Genomic DNA, 18579 nt, shown 5'->3' with positions numbered 1-18579 from the left:
TGAAATTGTAACTCTGGCGAGCTTTGATGAATTTCTCATCATCTTCTGCTTCACTCTTGCGTTGTGATTGATCAGCAAGCATATCGAGCCGTGAACTGTCACCATCCTTTCTTTTACCTTTAACCTTGAGTAGAGTACCAAGGATGCTTTCACATACCATCTTCTCTACGTGCATGACATCGATGCGGTGACGTACACATAGAATCTCCCAGTAAGGTAATTTCTAGAACACTGCTTTCTTCTTAAACACTTGATCCTTCGGTGTTAGTTTCACCATCAAAGGGTGGTTGTTGCCAAGCACAACATTAATTGTTTTAGCCAAGTTGTGGACCACATCCCCTTCATAGGGTCTTGGGCCCGCACCTACCTCGGTATGGGTGATTTTTCCGTAAGAACCTACGATGATGCAAATACACTGTTTTGCGCGAGTTGGGAAGTCTTCTGCTAGTTGTCCTATCCATGCATGTGACACACCCTACATCTCCCCTTGTTTTCTGCCCCGATGTGTTGCCTAATGCCGACATATCTTGAATGGTGTGCACCAGCATCGCATGTAGATCGAAAATCTCCTTTGTGTAAGCATCATAAAATTTTACACCAGACGCATCAATCCACACTGTCAGCAGTCCTTCTACCAGTAGCTGAAAGTAAATGTCAATGTCATTTCCAGGTTGCTTCAGGCCTTGGATAATCATTGACATTGATAACCCACAAGTATAGGGGATCGTAACAGTTTTCGAGGGTAGATTATTCAACCCAAATTTATTGATTCGACACAAGGGGAGCCAAAGAATATTCTCAAGTATTAGCAGCTGAGTTGTCAATTCAACCACACTTGGAAACTTAATATCTGCAGCAAAGTGTTTAGTAGCAAAGTAATATGTTAGTATTGGTAACGATAGCAAAAGGTAACGATAGCAAAAGTAATGTTTTTGGTATTTTGTAGTGATGATAGCAATAGCAACGGAAAAGTAAATAAGCGAAGAACAATATATGGAAAGCTCGTAGGCAATGGATCGGTGATAGAGAATTATGCCGGATGCAGTTCATCATGTAACAGCCATAACCTAGGGTGACACAGAACTAGCTCCAATTCATCAATGTAATGTAGGCATGTATTCCGACGTGCTTATGGACAAGAACTTGCATGACATCTTTTGTCCTACCCTCCCGTGGCAGCGGGGTCCTAATGGAAACTAAGGGATATTAAGGCCTCCTTTTAATAAAGTACCGGACCAAAACATTAACACATAGTGAATACATGAACTCCTCAAACTACTATCATCACCGGGAGTGGTCCCGATTATTGTCACTTCGGGGTTGCCGGATCATAACACATAGTAGGTGACTATAGACTTGCAAGATAGGATCAAGAACTCTCATATATTGATGAAAACATAATAGGTTCAGATCTGAAATCATGGCACTCGGACCCTTGTGACAAGCATTAAGCATAGCAAAGTCATAGCAACATCAATCTCAGAACATAGTGGATACTAGGGATCAAACCCTAACAAAACTAACTCGATTACATGATAAATCTCATCCAACCCATCACCGTCCAACAAGCCTATGATGGAATTACTAACGCACGGCGCTGAGCATCATGAAATTGGTGATGGAGGAAGGTTGATGATGATGATGATGGTGACGGATTCCCCTCTCCGGAGCCCCGAACAGACTCCAGATCAGCCCTCCCAAGAGGTTTTAGGGCTTGTCGGTGGCTCCGTATCGTAAAACGCGATGAATCCTTCTCCTTGATTTTTTCTCCCCGAAAGCAAATATATAAAGTTGGAGTGGAGGTCGGAGGAGCTCCAGGGGCCCACGAGGTAGGGGCGTGCCCAGGGGCAGGCGCGCCCCCCACCCTCATGGCTAGGGTGTGGGCCCCTTGGTCTTCATCTTTTGCAAGGATTTTTTTATTATTTCCAAAAAGACGTTCCGTGAAGTTTCAGGTCATTCCGAGAACTTTTGTTTCTGCACATAAATAACACCATGGCAATTCTGCTGAAAACAGCGTCAGTCCGGGTTAGTTTCATTCAAATCATGCAAGTTAGAGTCCAAAACAAGGGCAAAAGTGTTTGGAAAAGTAGATACGACAGAGACGTATCAACTCCCCCAAGCTTAAACCTTTTCTTGTCCTCAATCAATTCAGTTGATAAACTGAAAGTGATAAAGAAAAACTTTGACAAACTCTGTTTGCTCTTGTTGTTGTAAATATGTAAAGTCATCATTCAAGTTTTCAGCAAAGATTATAAACTAACCATATTAACAATAACGCATAGGTCTCATGTTTACTCATATCAATGGCATAATCAACTAGCGAGCAATAATAATAAATCTCGGATGACAACACTTTCTCAAAACAATCATAATATGATATAACAAGATGGTATCTCGCTAGCCCTTTCTAAGACCGCAAAACATAAATCCAGAGCACCTTTAAAGATCAAGGACTGACTAGACATTGTAATTCATGGTAAAAGTGATCCAGTCAAGTCATACTCAATGTAAAATAACAATAATGAATGCAAATGACAGTGGTGCTCTCCAACTGGTGATTTTTAATAAGAGGATGATGATCAACATGAAGTAAATAGATAGGCCCTTCCCAGAGGGAAGCAGGGATTTGTAGAGGTGCCAGAGCTCGGTTTTGAAATAGAGATGAATAATATTTTGAGCGGTATACTTTCATTGTCAACATAACAACTAAGAGATTGCGATATCTTCCATGCTACACGCATTATAGGCGGTTCCCAAACAGAATGGTAAAGTTTATACTCCCCCTCCACCAACAAGCATCAATCTATGGCTTGCTCGAAACAACGAGTGCCTCCAACTAACAAGAGTCCCAGGGGGAGTTTTGTTTGCAGTTATTTTGATTTAGTTTGGATAAAGCATGGGAGGGGGCATCCCGGTGACCAACCATTTTCTCGTGAGTGAGGAGCGGAGTCCACTCCTCTTGAGAATAACCCACCTAACATGGAAGATACGGATAGCCCTAGTTGATACATGAGCTATTCGAGCATACAAAACAGGATATTTATTTGAAGGGTTAGAGTTTGGCACATACAAATTTATTTGGAACGGCAGGTACATACCGTATATAGGTAGGTATGGTGGACTCATATGGAATAACTTTTGGGTTTATGGGATTGGATGCACAAGCAGTATTCCCGCTTAGTACAGGTGAAGGCTAGAAAGAGACTGGGAAGCGACCAGGTAGAGAGCGACAACAGTCATAAACATGCATTAAAATTAATCAACACCGAATGCAAGCATGAGTAGGATATAATTCACCATGAACATAAATATCGTAGAGGCTATGTTGATTTTGTTTCAACTACATGCGTGAACATGTGCCAAGTCAAGCCACTCGAATCGTTCAGAGGAGGATACCACCCTATCATACCACATCACAACCATTTTAATAGCATATTGGCACGCAAGGTAAACCATTATAAGCTCCTAGCTAATTAAGCATGGCACAAGAAACTATGATCTCTAGTTGTCATTGCAAACATGTTTATTCATAATAGGCTGAATCAGGAACGATGAACTAATCATATTTACAAAAACAAGAGAGGTCGAGTTCATACCAGCTTTTATCATCTCAGTTAGTCCATCATATATCGTCATAATTGCCTTTCACTTGCACGACCGAATGATGTGAATAATAATAATAGTGCACGTGAATTGGACTAAGCTGGAATCTGCAAGCATTCAATAAACAGGAGAAGACAAGGAAATATGGGCTCTTTTATCAGGTCAACAATAATGCATATAAGAGCCACTTCAACAATTTAATTATGGTCTTCTCCTATCAACCCCCAAAGAAAATAAAAAGAAATAAAACTATTTACACGGGAAGCTCCCAACAAGCAAAAGAAGAACGGGAAATCTCTTTGGGTTTTCTTTTTAATTACAACTACAAGCATGGAAATTAAAACTAGCTAAAAGCTACAACTAATTTTTTTGGTTTTTCGTAAGGTTTATCAAACACACAAGAAGAAAGCATAAAAAGGAGATAAACTAGCATGGACATTACAATAAAAAGTATGAGCACCGACATCTAATAATGAGTGTGTGAACATAAATGTAATGTCGGTGGGAAATACGTACTCCCCCAAGCTTAGGCTTTTGGCCTAAGTTGGTCTATGGCCACGGCTGGCCTGACGGATATCCATAATAATAGTTGGGGTCATACTGCGAAGAAGAAGACTCTGATTGCCACTGGTAGGCAATCATTTCCGGATCCCAATGGTAATTAGACTGTCGTGGAGGATGAACTTGTGGTTGCGACTCTGGCTCTGTGGCTGATGTAGGGTTCCGGTAGGCGTGAATAGCCTCTAACGGAACAAGGTACTTGCCTGCAGATAAATCAAACAAAGAAGGAGTAGCCAGGGTAATAGTCTCAGGATGATGTTTATCAAAGAACAATTTGTATTTAAGCTCCCCTTCCCTATTCTTAACAATAAAATCGTGTGCCACCATACTCTTATAATCTAAATAAATAGTGGGCAGAAATTTTTCTTCTTTTTCATAGTGCCTAATGGGTATGTTAAAATGTGCAGCTAGGCGTGAAGCATAGATGCCACCAAAGATGGGGCCCTTTGTATGGTTCAGACTTAACCATTTAGCAATAATACCTCCCATACTAACAGAGTTATCACAGAATAAACCGTGGAACAAATAATAATATCAGGAACACTAAGGTTTCCACAGTTTCCATGACCAATTAAGCCACTATTAGAAAATATTGCAAAGTAGCGTAAAACAGGAAAATGTATGCTAGTGATTCATGCATCAGAAACCTTCCTCGTTTCCCCTATAGTGACGGTATCAATAAACCCATCCACATCACCGCGGTGTGGTTCCTCTATTGTGCCCTCGAAAGGGATCAAACAAATCTGACAAAAATCATAAAGTGACATCTCCTTATGCTCATCATATAAATAAAACTCCACCGTAGGTGGTGAGCTCCCAGCATGGAAGCACAAAGATATTGGTGAGTAAGAGATACTATTCACGTTGGTCATGGAGGAAGGCGGTGAGGCCTGCATTCTCAGCCAATTCATAAAAATCATCATAAATCCCGGCTGCGTTCAAGAAATCATCGGAAGGCCATTCACACGGCCGAACCTCCACCATGCGAGGCAGATTATATTTGGGCTTCTTTGCTTCTTCATTTTTCTTTTCCTTCGAGCTTCGACTCGATGAGCCCCTCAAAAATCTCTTCATTATTTTTTGAAAAATCCTGAAATTTTTAGTAACTTCAAAATAAAAGTGAGCCAAACTCAACAATATTGATAGCAACTACTCCTACAAGTGCCTAGAGCCTATATCATGCATCAAGACTACTCGGAACCATATAAATTTGACATGCAAGGTCAAGAACATTGTCACCTAGGCAGCATAAATTTGCAATGATTAAAGCACTAGAACAAAAACTAATTGGACCAATGGAGGAGTCACATACCAAGGAACAATCGCTCCAAACAGTTTTGTGAGAGGTGCTTTGAGCAAGGAGATCAAAAATGGCAGCAAAATGAGCTTGGACTCGGGTTTGAACTGGATAATCGTGTTTGTGGGAGGCAGAAGAGTGTGTGGGTGCAGGAATAAGTGGAGAGGGCCACCATGGGCCCACGAGGCAGGGGGCGCGCCCAGGGGGTAGGGCGCGCCCTCCACCCTCGTGGCCAGGTGGATGCCCTCCAACTGTGTTCTCAGTGCCAAATATTCTCAAATATTCCAGAAAAAATCATATTAAATTTCAGGGCATTTGGAGAACCTCTATTTTCGGGGTATTTTTATATCACACGAATAATTCAGATAACAGACAGAAAATACTATTTTTATTTTATTTAATATAAATAACAGAAAGTAAAAGGAGGGTACAGAGAGTTGTGTTTTCTAACTTCATCCATCTCATGATCATCAAAAGGAATCCATTAACAAGGTTGATCAAGTCTTGTTAACAAACTCATTCCGAATAACATGGAACCAGAGAATTTTCGAATAACACTAGGTTACCTCAACGGGGATATGCACATCCCCAACAATAAGAATATCATATTTCTTCTTGACAGTAGGAAGAGGAAATTCAAAACCTCCAAAAATAATCGATGGGATTTTCCCAATAGAATTGATACTGTGGACTTGAGGTTGTTTCCTCGGAAAGTGTACCGTATGCTCATTACCATTAACATGAAAAGTGGCATTGCCTTTGTAGCAATTAATAACAGCCCCTGCAGTATTCAAAAAGGGTCTTCCAAGAATAATAGACATACTATCGTCCTCGGGAATATCAAGAATAACAAAGTCTGTTAAAATAGTAATGTTTGTAACCACAACAGGCACATCCTCACAAATACCGATAGGTATAGCAGTTGATTTATCAGCCATTTGCAAAGATATTTCAGTAGGTGTCAACTTATTCAAATCAAGTCTACGATATAAAGAGAGAGGCATAACACTAACATCGGCTCCAAGATCACATAAAGCAGTTTTAACATAGTTTCTTTTAATGGAGCATGGTATATTGGGTACACCTGGATCTCCAAGTTTCTTTGGTATTCCACCCTTAAAAGTATAATTAGCAAGCATGGTGGAAATTTCAGCTTCCGATATCTTTCTTTTATTAGTAACAATTTCTTTCATGTACTTAGCATAAGGATTCATTTTGAGCATATCAGTTAATCGCATATGCAAAAAGATAGGTCTAATCATTTCAGCAAAGCGCTCAAAATCCTCATCATCCTTTTTCTTGGATGTTTTGGGAGGGAAGTCATGGGTTTCTGAACCCAAGGCTCTCTTTCCTTTCTGTGTTTCCTAGCAACAATGTCTCTCTTATCACAACGTTGATTCTTTGATTGTGGGTTATCAAGATCAACAACAGGTTCAATTTCTATATCATTATCATTACTAGGTTGAGCATCATCATGAACATTATTATTAACATTATCACTAGTTTTAGGTTCATTGCCAGATTATGTTTCAGCATCAGAAATAGAAATATCATTTGGATTCTCAGGTGTTTCAGTAATAGGTTCACTAGAAGCCTGCAAAGTCCTATCATTTTTCTTTTTCTTCCTCTTAGAAGGACTAGGTGCCTCTATGTTATTTCTCTGAGAATCTTGCTCAATTCTCTTAGGGTGGCCTTCAGGATACAAAGGTTCCTGAGTCATTCTACCAGTTCTAGTAGCCACTCTAACAACATAATCATTATTCTTACTGTTCACTTCATTGAGCAAATAATTTTGAGCTTTAAGTACTTGTTCTACTTAAGTGGTAACCATAGAAGCATGTTTACCAATAAGTTTAAGTTCACCTTTGACATTAGCCATATAATCACCCAAGTGTTCAAGCATGTTTGCACTGCTTTTTAATTATCTACCAAAATAAGCATTGAAGTCTTCTTGCTTAACCATAAATTCATCAAACTCATCTAAGCATGGGCTAGCAAACTTAGTAAGTGGGATTTCAGCTTTATCATATTTATAGAGAGAATTTACCTTTACTACCTGTGTCGGGTTATCAAGACCATGTATTTCTTCAATAGAAGATCATATGTTTCTTCAACAAGCGGTAAATTAAGACCGTGTATTTCTTAAATAGGAGGTAAATTCTTAACATCTTCAGCTTTAATACCCTTTTCTTTCATGGATTTCTTTGCCTCTTGCGTATCTTCAGGACTGAGAAATAGAATACCCCTCTTCTTCGGAGTTGTTTTAGGAATAGGCTCAGGAGCTGGCTCAGGAAGTTTCCAATTATTTTCATTTGTCAACACATTATTCAATAGAATTTCAGCTTCATCCGGTGTTCTTTCCCTGAAAACAGAACTAGCACAACTATCAAGGTAATCTTTGGAAGCATCGGTTAGTCCATTATAAAAGATATCAAGTATTTCATTTCTCTTAAGAGGATGATCAGGAAAGCATTAAGTAATTGAAGAAGCCTCCCCCAAGCTTGTGGGAGACTCTCTTCTTCAATTTGCACAAAATTATATATATCCCTCAAAGCAGCTTGTTTCTTATGAGCAGAGAAATATTTAGCAGAGAAGTAATAAATCATATCCTGGGGACCACGCACACAACCAGGATCCAGAGAATTAAACCATATCTTAGCATCACCCTTTAATGAGAACGGAAATATTTTAAGGATATAAAAGTAACGAGTTCTCTCATCATTAGTGAACAGGGTGGCTATATCATTTAATTTAGTAAGATGTGCCACAATAGTTTCAGATTCATAGCCATGAAAAGGATCAAATTCAACCAAAGTAATTATATCAGGATCAACAGAGAATTCATAATCCTTATCAGTAACACAAATAGGTGAAGTAGCAAAAGCAGGGTCAGGTTTCATTCTAGCATTAAGAGATTGCTACTTCCATTTAGCTAATAACCTATTGAGCTCGTATCTATCTTTGCAAGCTAAAATAGCTAGAGCAGCTTCTTTTTCAAAAACATAACCCTCGGGAATAACAGGCGATTCATATTGATTAGGGGGAGAGTCCTCATCATCACTTTCGTCAATATTATTAGTTTCAATAATTTCATTCTCTCTAACCCTAGCAAGTTGTTCATCAAGAAATTCACCAAGTGGCACAGTAGTATCAAGCATAGAAGTAGTTTCATGATAGGTATCATGCATAGCAGAAGTGGCATCATCAATAACATGCGACATGTCAGAACGAATAGCAGAAGCAGGTTTAGGTGTCACGAGCTTACTCAAAACAGAAGGTGAATCAAGTGCAGAGCTAGATGGCAGTTCCTTACCTCCCCTTGTAGTTGAGGGACAAATCTTGATTTTTGGATCTCTCAAGTTCTTCATAATGATAAGCAGATATAAATAACAAGTGACTCAAGGAATAGAGCTATGCTCCCCGGCAACGGCGCCAGAAAATAGTCTTGATAACCCACAAGTATAGGGGATCGCAACAGTTTTCGAGGGTAGAGTATTCAACCCAAATTTATTGTTTCGACACAAGGGGAGCCAAAGAATATTCTCAAGTATTAGCAGCTAAGTTGTCAATTCAACTACACCTTAATATCTGCAGCAAAGTGTTTAGTAGCAAAGTAATATGATAGTAGTGGTAACGATAGAAAAAGGTAATGATAGCAAAAGTAATGTTTTTGGTATTTTATAGTGATGATAGCAATAGCAACGGAAAAGTAAATAAGCAAAGAACAATATATGGAAAGCTCGTAGGCAATGGATCGGTGATAGAGAATTATGCCGAATGCAGTTCATCATGTAACAGTCATAACCTAGGGTGACACAGAACTAGCTCCAATTCATCAATGTAATGTAGGCATGTATTCCTAATATAGTCATACGTGCTTATGGAAAAGAACTTGCATGATATCTTTTATCCTACCCTCCCGTGGCAGCGGGGTCCTAATGGAAACTAAGGGATATTAAGGCCTCCTTTTAATAGAGTACCGGACCAAAGCGTTAACACATAGTGAATACATGAACTCCTCAAACTATGGTCATCACCGGGAGTGGTCCCGATTATTGTCACTTCGGGGTTGCCGGATCATAACACATAGTAGGTGACTATAGACTTGCAAGATAGGATCAAGAACTCTCATATATTGATGAAAACATAATAGGTTCATATCTGAAATCATGGAATTCGGGCCCTAGTGACAAGCATTAAGCATAGCAAAGTCATAGCAACATCAATCTCAGAACATAGTGGATACTAGGGATCAAACCCTAACAAAACTAACTCGATTACATGAGAAATCTCATCCAACCCATCACCGTCCAGCAAGCCTACGATGGAATTACTCACGCACGGCGGTGAGAATCATGAAATTGGTGATGGAGAAAGGTTGATGATGACGATGGCGACGGATTCCCCTCTCCGGAGCCCCGAACGGACTCCAGATCAGCCCTCCCAAGAGGTTTAGGGCTTGGCGGCAGCTCCATATCGTAAAACGCGATGAATCCTTCTCCTTGATTTTTTTCTCCACGAAAGCAAATATATATAGTTGGAGTTGAGGTCGAAGGAGCTCTAGGGGGGCCACGAGGTAGGGGGGCGCGCCCAGGGGGCAGGCGTTCCCCCCACCCTCGTGGCTAGGGTGTGGGCCCCTGGTCTTCATCTTTTGCGAGGATTTTTTATTATTTCCAAAAAGGCGTTCTGTGAAGTTTCAGGTCATTCCGAGAACATTTGTTTCTGCACATAAATAACACCATGGCAATTCTGCTGAAAACAGCGTCAGTCTGGGTTACTTTCATTCAAATCATGCAAGTTTGAGTCCAAAACAGGGGCAAAAGTGTTTGGAAAAGTAGATACGGCGGAGACGTATCAGACATCATAATGTATTTTTTTTCTTCATACACAACCAAGGAGCTAGGTTATATATGCACAGAAGCACCGGCCATGTGTTGTGATTGGTGCTCATATCACCAAAAGGATTCATCCCGTCAGTACACTCCCCGAGCCTTATACTTATAGGATCCTTGGCAAATTTTTCAAACTTTTTGTCGATTAATTCCCATTGAGCCCCATCTTTCGGGTGCCTCATAAACCTATCCGCAATTTGCTCATCATGATGCAACCGCAACCTCTTTGCCTCTCCAGGGTTTGCAAACAAACGCATCAACCTTGGAATTAAAGGCAAGTACCAAACAACCTTGAACGGGATTCTTGTCTTGATCTCGTCGTCCAATTTGTAGTTGTCCTTTGCTATCCTGCGCTTGTACGGGCATGCTTGCATGTGGGACATGCACGAAAATCTTTGTACACACCACAGTACAATATACAATCATTCACACAAGCGTCTATCTTCTCTACTTCAAGTTCCAATGGACAATCAATTTTCTTTGCTTCATTCGTGCTTCCGGGGAGCACATTATCTTCCGGAAGAATTTCTTTCAAAAGACCTAACATCTCTGTGAAGCGCTTGTTTGATAGACTGTTTGTTGCTTTAAATCTGAGAAGCGCCGGGGTGGCACTCAACCTGGAATATTTCTTTTTGCAACCTGGATACAATTCTTTCTTGGAGTCCGCATCGATGGTTGGCAGATCCTTGTACCCAATCATATCCTTTTTTGGGCCCTCGAAAGCAAACATAGCAGCAAAATCTGGCATATCAACATCGTCGTCATCTGCATCGATGTCTTGGATTTCCAGTGGGCGTTTCGGTTTTCCGGTGTTCCATTGGTAGCTTGACGCCTCTGCCCCGATGTTAGATTCAACATCCATGTGACACTGATCGGGGTTTGGCATCTCGCTGCCCTGGGTATCTTCATCCATGACCTCCTCTTCACCGTGTCTGGTCCAATGTGTATATCCATCCATGAATCCCTTAGAGACTAAGTGCATCTGGACATCTCCAACTTCATGTGACTTTGTATTGGCACAATTAGTACATGGACACAGGATGTAATCCGCATCACCAATTCTCCTCTTTGTACTTTCATCCGAATTCACGAACTCTGTCACGCCACTGATAAAATCTGCGGTTTTCCTATTCTTCGACCATCGAGATCGTTCCATCTGCAGCACACGTATGGTAATTAAAAACAAAACAACAACATTAATACATGGATTAACTACTGCCCAGAGATGCGTGCATAAATCACAAGGTTTTATTTTAATAATTACTGAGGGCGCTCCATGTTGTTATCCAGACATGCAATGACAAAAATTAATGGCCAGTCAATTTACAGGCAGAGTAGTAGTTACAACACTACACTTAGGAATTGAATACCTTAATTTAGCCACTCACTAAAAGAATACCTTAATTAATTAGCCACGCGGCGACCTCCACCCAGCAGACAGACAAGCGCGATGCGGCGGCACGCCGAGACAGCAGGGTCGAGGAGCAAAGCTTAGTGCGGATGCCGCCTGAAGTTCGACCTCCACTATCCCACCATCGACCGTGATGGATGTGCTCGAATCACGCCGCCGCCAACCTCGATGGTTGAGCTCCTCCTATCTCCCGTCGCGGACCGAGGATTGACCTCCTATGACGCCGCCACCGCCCACCGACCGAGGATTGACTTCTTCTCCGGTAGCCGCTGCCTAGGCCGCCATCTCTATATGCAGAGCGGCTGTTTTTTGTACGGATATCCGCGGAGCGGCTGTGTACATGGTATCTTACCGTAACTCAATTATATGGACAGGGTAGTACATCACATACGGTTATGTAACGGCAACCGTGTCTAACCTATGTTGTCTTCTCACACGGTTTGGTGCGGAAATCATGTGTGACGTTGTAATACCTAACGCAAACGACATGTACAAATAGTGTGTCGTATACAACATATATATAGTGCCATTAGTAGTTCCCGACCGTTAGCTTATCACCACAGTTTCCGCATTTCCCCCAAATCCCTACATAGCCTCCAAATTCCCTCGCATGGCGCTGACATTGGGGGAATGCGGACGAGTGGTGCTGATGGTTTCGGTGTGGCTGCTCCTGCTCGTATCGCCGCCACGACGGCGGTCGCCGCCGAGCACTTGCCTAAGGTCATCAAAAGGCAGGTGTACTACGGACCTGAATCGTCCTGTCAGGTTCCAATCTATCTCGATCTTTTTTAGCATGTCCAAAGTATAGCTTCTTGCTGAATCCGTCCTGAATGACCCCCCCCCCCAAGGAAAGCAATCTGCCACCGGATCCGGAGCTTGACTCCACACTCCCGCAACACGAGTTTGACTCCGAGTTTTGCGCCACTGAGAAGTACCAAAAGTTGAGTTGTGTGCACGGGCACACTCCCGCTCGACATGTATGCATGGAGGGATTCGACATTGGCAGACGGTTTCTCATTTGCCCCTTAGAGGTTAGTGCTAATTAAGTTCATCATTTTACTTGAGTTAACGCCACCGCTCATCCAGAATACTATTTAACATTGGCAGGGATATGAGCTTGTGCCGTTGTTAACTGGCTAGATGAAGAATGGCATGCCAGGGCTCGGAGTGTTATCACCAAGCTTGCAGAAGATAACGTAAAGCTGAAGAAGAAACTGGTTGATCTGGAATGGACAATCGCTACGATGAAGCAAGAAAGAATCAATCACAGGCAACAGATGAAAGCAAGAGACAAGAAGGAACTAGCATGTGTAGTTGTGGTTGTCGCATTAGCCATATTCTATGCGCTGTTTGCAATGATGGTTAGGGGTTTTGCTTGACAGTATTGCTAAAGCACATCTAGATGTGCTCTAAGTAACGCACATCTAGGTCCTATGCCATTCCTGTTAAGCGAAGATTCGTGCAGATATTTTTCTTTGCCTTCTTTTCTTTTCCTTTCTAGTATGATTATTACTGGCTTTATCAATAGGAAGAGCTCAATGTATTGCTTACCAACTATCCTACTCCATTCGTACCGGTACCGGTGCATAATCCCAAAACTCGTTCCTTCTTTTTGTCCTGAAAAAGGAAATCAGCCAAATAGCCAATAGGAGTCTTGCGCAACCCCGGGAATTTGGAGTGATCGGGTACAAATAATTGTGGTTGATTATATCAGGGGTTAGATAATACGTCAACCCCCACTTAAATCCCCCCCCATGCAAACCCCCCTGCTTCAATTGGCAGTTCCTCTTCTCTGCATACCCTGCGTGCTTAAGTGTCCACCATCTTCATCATCCCTGGCAGGCCGCGCTACACACTGGCACACACTCTACAGCCATGTCGAGCAACAGCAAGGACAACCGTTCGGCCAGCAGTCTGGCGCCCGATGATAAGTCAACATCGGAATCATCCCGCTCGTCTTCCATGAGTCCGGCGTCAAGCCCAGACCTCGATTATATCCGGTTCATGGAAGGGATGCCGCCTCCGGAGTCGTCAGACGAAAACCAGATGAACGAGGAGCCATCGAAGAATGAAGAAGAGGATGACGATGATGATGAGGAGGAATGGTCGAACGAGGAGCAGGACGACGACGACTACAACGACGATGATGACGGCGGAGGCGATGAAAAGCCAATGGTTAGCGGTAGGAAGTGTCCTTGCCAAGACGATGTCACGGGGCCATGCAACAACAACAAGAAGAAGAAGGACTAAATTAAGCATATTGTATATATCTCTGTTTATCCTGTCAATCTCATCGCAGACGGTTAGTAATATGTATTCGATAGAGATCTTCTACATTATCGCCCGCAGGTTGGTTTGTTGAACTGTGTGCCCTGACAAGCACACAATTCACAAAAAAAGACCGTATGGGATGTCTATAATGATCGCACACAATTCTGATTACTGACCTGTTTGCCGGGTATCACACACATCTTGTTATGCCGAATCGTTTGAGTTCACCTCCATCATCGCAAACGGTTCATCGAAGTGAACTGTATGATGTATATTGCACACACCTTGATTTGGCTGCCCATTTCTGTTGCTCTGTCTCATTGCAAATAGTTCGTATAGATCAACCACTACAAGAAACTTGTTAATACATGATAGTCCTTGTTCGTCATAGATCAGCCAAAATATGTCATGCGTCCAAATCCATGACGAAATTGAAATCCCTCATGTATATTGCGTCATAATTTTACCTCCTACCTGCCATGACGGCTCTTGTCCATCATGGATCTACACCAGGCCCGCCAAGCCCAAACTAGGTTGTGACGGAACAAACCATCACCAATTTACATGACGTGAATGCAACAGTGGACCAAACAAGCCGTCTACGTGGATCTGACGTGGAGATGAACATGGCCCATGTTGTAACTAGCCCAATTAGGGATTTGCCCAATAATTTTGGTGTACAATCCAACCGATTAGCTGTTTATCTTTGTCCTTCCCTGTTTGTTTAGTCCAACCCATTAGCCCCATTTTTTGTACAGCCTATTTTCTCGATACAACACAATTTACAACAAGACAACCAAACTACATTCCTTCAAAAATAGCAATAGTTTACATGACAATACAGATTTCCAACAATCTAATCTGATTTGAAAAAGCAAAGCTAATATCAAAACATCACGAGCATATCTAGAAAGCACTATAAGTTTTTTTAAAGAGTGAGTTACATGACTTAAAAGAAAATGCACTGCTAACATATTTTAATCTCCAACGACAGCAACGATTGAAGGCAGCTATCCGAAGCCAAGTAATTCCTGCTAAAAAACTTCAATCTCCAGTAACATGGATTAACTACCAAATCTGTGTAGAATCAAAACACATTCAAAATTATAATATGTTATAAAAGCAAGCTCCCAAATGAATCCAAATAGTAATATTAGTTGATTTTCCAAGCAATCACCTGTGGGCACACCACTACTATACTAAGGTACCACGTAAATGTGGGCAACACACGTGAAAACAAGCATAACTACTCCAAAGAAAAGTGTGTCAAATGAAAGTATAATCAAGTTAGCCTACAAGTGACAAGTAACAAACACACATCACAGAACTAAAAGTGCAGCAGTTGGTTCAGCCATTGGTTCTGGACCGAACAAACAGTAAGTGTGTGGGGATAACCAGACTGGGAGCTGTCTATTTTCTCTCCTAGCAAACAAACATGAGATTTCTCAAAGAAGAATGCAAACAAACATGATACAGACAAGTACTTAGTTTTTTTTGTGAGAGGAAGTTGTGTGCCTGTACAGGTATGTAGTTTATCTGGATAAACATTTTTGTACTCTAAAAGAAATGTGAACAAAAGTGAGAGAGACAAGCACTTAGTTTTTTATGTGAGAGGAAGTTGTGTGCCTGTACATGTATTTAGTTTATCTGGATCAAACATTTCTGTACTCTAAAAGAAATGTGAACAAAAGCGAGAGAGACAAGCACTTAGTTTTTTTAGTGAGAGGAAGCTGTGCGTGCCTATACAAGTACTTGGTTTTTCTGGATTAAAATTTTCTATACAAGCGATCAGCTGAAAATTAGACACTGTACCACACCATTCCTTAACAAACAAGAATGTTAGTAAAGAAGTGATAGACTAACTTCAAGATAATTAACACAAATTGGGCATAAACATAGGCTTGTACAGAATATATTAACTCAATGTTTAAATCGGAATCAGCACCGAAGGATTTTTCATCTAACTCGATGTTTATGCTGCAATTTCATCTCAAAGCACCAACAAATACAGTACTAAACAATACTTGCTTGCCAAGTGAACTTCAAATGGCATGCAAAATATTAACACAGAATATGATACAGTTTCACTAAGAGACCTCCCGCACTAATAGTTTAATTGTGGAGTACTAAGCGTATTACTTGTTATTACATGAAAAATTCAAAATCTGTACTGTCAGACTCAGAACCCATGAACACCAAGAGATAGCAACTCCAGTGGAGTATCAATAAAATGCATAACATCAGGGAGATTGTACAATGCAGATTTTATGCACACAAAAATATCTGTACAGTTATAATTTTACTGGAGCCACACAACAGTCCACATCTTGAACAGCTCAAAATCTACAGCCTGAATAATTCACATCAAGAATGGAACGGTATGAAGCTCACCCTGTTCTGCTCGAGGACTGTGGCATCGGCATCGATCAGGTGGGAGATGTACTGTTTATAAGTCAAAAACGTGAACTACCACACAGCTTGTCTTCTTCTGCAGACATATCTTTTACGCACACATGTGTTATTTCAGTGTTATTGAACCTTAAACAACAAATATAAGTCAAAAAAATGTACCAACAAGAAAACTCTTAACCAGATTCAGGACTTTCTCCAGTTGTTGGCTGCTTGTCTTGACTGCCGATGGCACTGCTTGTGCTGGCCAAGAGAAATGGCCGTGGTTGTTCACATGCTGATCTCCCCTAGGGATGGATGGATGTTGGGTGCGTGTGTGCACCTGCAAAAGGAAGAAAATCAATCACACAAGCACGCAACAAAGCACCCAGCAAGCACACACGTAGTACAGCAGCAGCAAGCACACAAGTAGTATGGCAGCAGCAAGCACACATGTATTATGGTAATAGCAAGAAAGCGCCCAGCAGACAGGTCGACCATGACAAGCAACAGCACGAGAGCATGGGTTGGGAATAAGTTACCTTGCTGGAAAGTGACAATGGGCGGCTATGGCGGCGGCGAGGCGACTCCATGCAGCGGCAAGGCAGAAGTTGGCAGAAGCAGCGACTTTATGAACATTGTCTTGAGGAGACACACAATCGATGGAACTTGTCAGTTAGTAATACCTTGCTTTCAACAACAGCAAAAGATCCCTTTTTATACGATAACAATACATATCAGTAAAAACAAAAGAATGTCTATGAGGCAATTTTAGACGTGGTAACAGATTATCAGTACAAACTAAAACACGCCATAGCTATACACTAACATTTTCTCTAGAGGATATTTTTACATTGCCTTTTTAAAATCATAATTTTGCTTATTTATCAGATGCATAGTGCGCCTCTGCAAAATATTTATGTGCTCTCCCTTTACAAATCAACGAGGATGGGGAAAATATTACTATTGAGTATAGACGTATGCAGTCACAAAAAATGTCTGGTTTATATGTATAGATCGGGTAGATGAATCAGTGGGCTATGGAAAATGTATCCCTTAAGTGTACTGTTTGGTTGTTTCCAGATTAGTATTATTTTGTTACAAAAAACTATCAGGAAAAGAACAAATAAGAATGCACTCGCCAATGTCCACCCTAAGTTTTCAGAGTTTCAGCTGACTTGCTCTAAGAATATGAAACACAAAGGATTCTCCTCTGTTTGTCTAAGCTAGCTGACTTAGCTATTTCTCCTCTGCTTTAGCCTCTAAATCAGATGTTTTAAAAGCAAACTCTGAATGAACTTTATTTTACTAGCTACACTACGTCACAATATTACCTTCGGTGAAATATTACCTCCACAGCATTGCCTTGAGGAGACGCGCGCCATGGATGGAGAAGACGGCCGCGATGATGAGGGGACTAACGTCGGCGTGGCTGGCGGACAATTGGACCCGGCCACAAGGGCCGTCCATCTACTCTGGATCCAGGGCACTGTAGCCACCTCCTGTAACTCGCCTTCGCTCGTCGCCGGATGGAGATGGATCCGTTCCCGCCGCCGGCAACCTAAGGGACTTCCAAATCCAGCACTCCCGCAGCCGGTGACCTCAGGGACTTCCAAATCCGGCACTTTGTCCAGCCGCCGCCACTGCCGCCACGGCTCAGGGGTAGGACCGGGCCGTCGTAGCTCAAGGGGGTGGTCTGAATGGGGAGGGGCATGGCGTGGGGTAGTAGGGCAGGGCTCCGATGCGGGGTGGTTCAGCGCTGGCGCCGCCGGCAACGACATGGAGAAGCGCGGGGACGATAGGTGGAGCGGCGGCGGCTAATAGTTGGGGACGGGAGGAGATCGGAGAAGGATATTTAGGGTTAGGCTAGTGTGGATGTGGACTCTGTAGTTAAATGGGCTGGCTCCAAATTTTTGACCCCTCACTTTGGAGAATTGAAATCTTCCTCCTCGCGCCGTCGCGCGCTCTCAGTTTCGCTCTCTATTTTTATGTATGTGTAATGCTGATTGCATCCGATTAACACGTGGGTCAAACAAAAAGACATACTACTACACGAAACACAAGAGCCATCCATGACAGTCCAAATGGTACATAAAGAAAAAGAGGCTAGGCCCGACTAGGCCCGGTTGATCAATCTGTGATGGTCCCTCGATGTT

The 18579-nt window shown here is 41.9% G+C and overlaps 1 protein-coding gene across 4 annotated transcripts; it reads right to left on the bottom strand.

The window, feature by feature from the left end:
- Positions 1 to 14816: 14816 nt before the first annotated feature.
- LOC125551540 lies at positions 14817 to 18322 on the bottom strand. 4 transcript variants are annotated; one of them, XR_007302776.1, is made up of 4 exons: positions 16966 to 18322; positions 16626 to 16766; positions 16427 to 16535; positions 14817 to 15112 (listed from the first exon to the last, which is right to left on the bottom strand). XR_007302776.1 is itself a non-coding variant. In XM_048714796.1 (3 exons), exons 1-3 carry the CDS (start codon positions 18202 to 18204, stop codon positions 16715 to 16717), a joined length of 582 nt encoding a protein of 193 aa, XP_048570753.1. In that variant the 5' UTR covers positions 18205 to 18315; the 3' UTR covers positions 14817 to 16714. The 4 variants fall into 4 exon arrangements, 1 of the variants encoding a protein (XP_048570753.1); XR_007302775.1 differs by having other exon boundaries at positions 16427 to 16766; positions 16966 to 17065; positions 17758 to 18316; XR_007302774.1 differs by having other exon boundaries at positions 16427 to 16766; positions 16966 to 17065; positions 17775 to 18315.
- Positions 18323 to 18579: the final 257 nt, after the last annotated feature.

This window comes from Triticum urartu, chromosome 4, assembly GCF_003073215.2.
Source record: "Triticum urartu cultivar G1812 chromosome 4, Tu2.1, whole genome shotgun sequence".
NCBI lineage: Eukaryota > Viridiplantae > Streptophyta > Magnoliopsida > Poales > Poaceae > Triticum > Triticum urartu.
The sequence above is the reverse complement of the archived record's forward strand: the minus strand, read 5'-3'. Positions and strand labels throughout refer to the sequence as shown.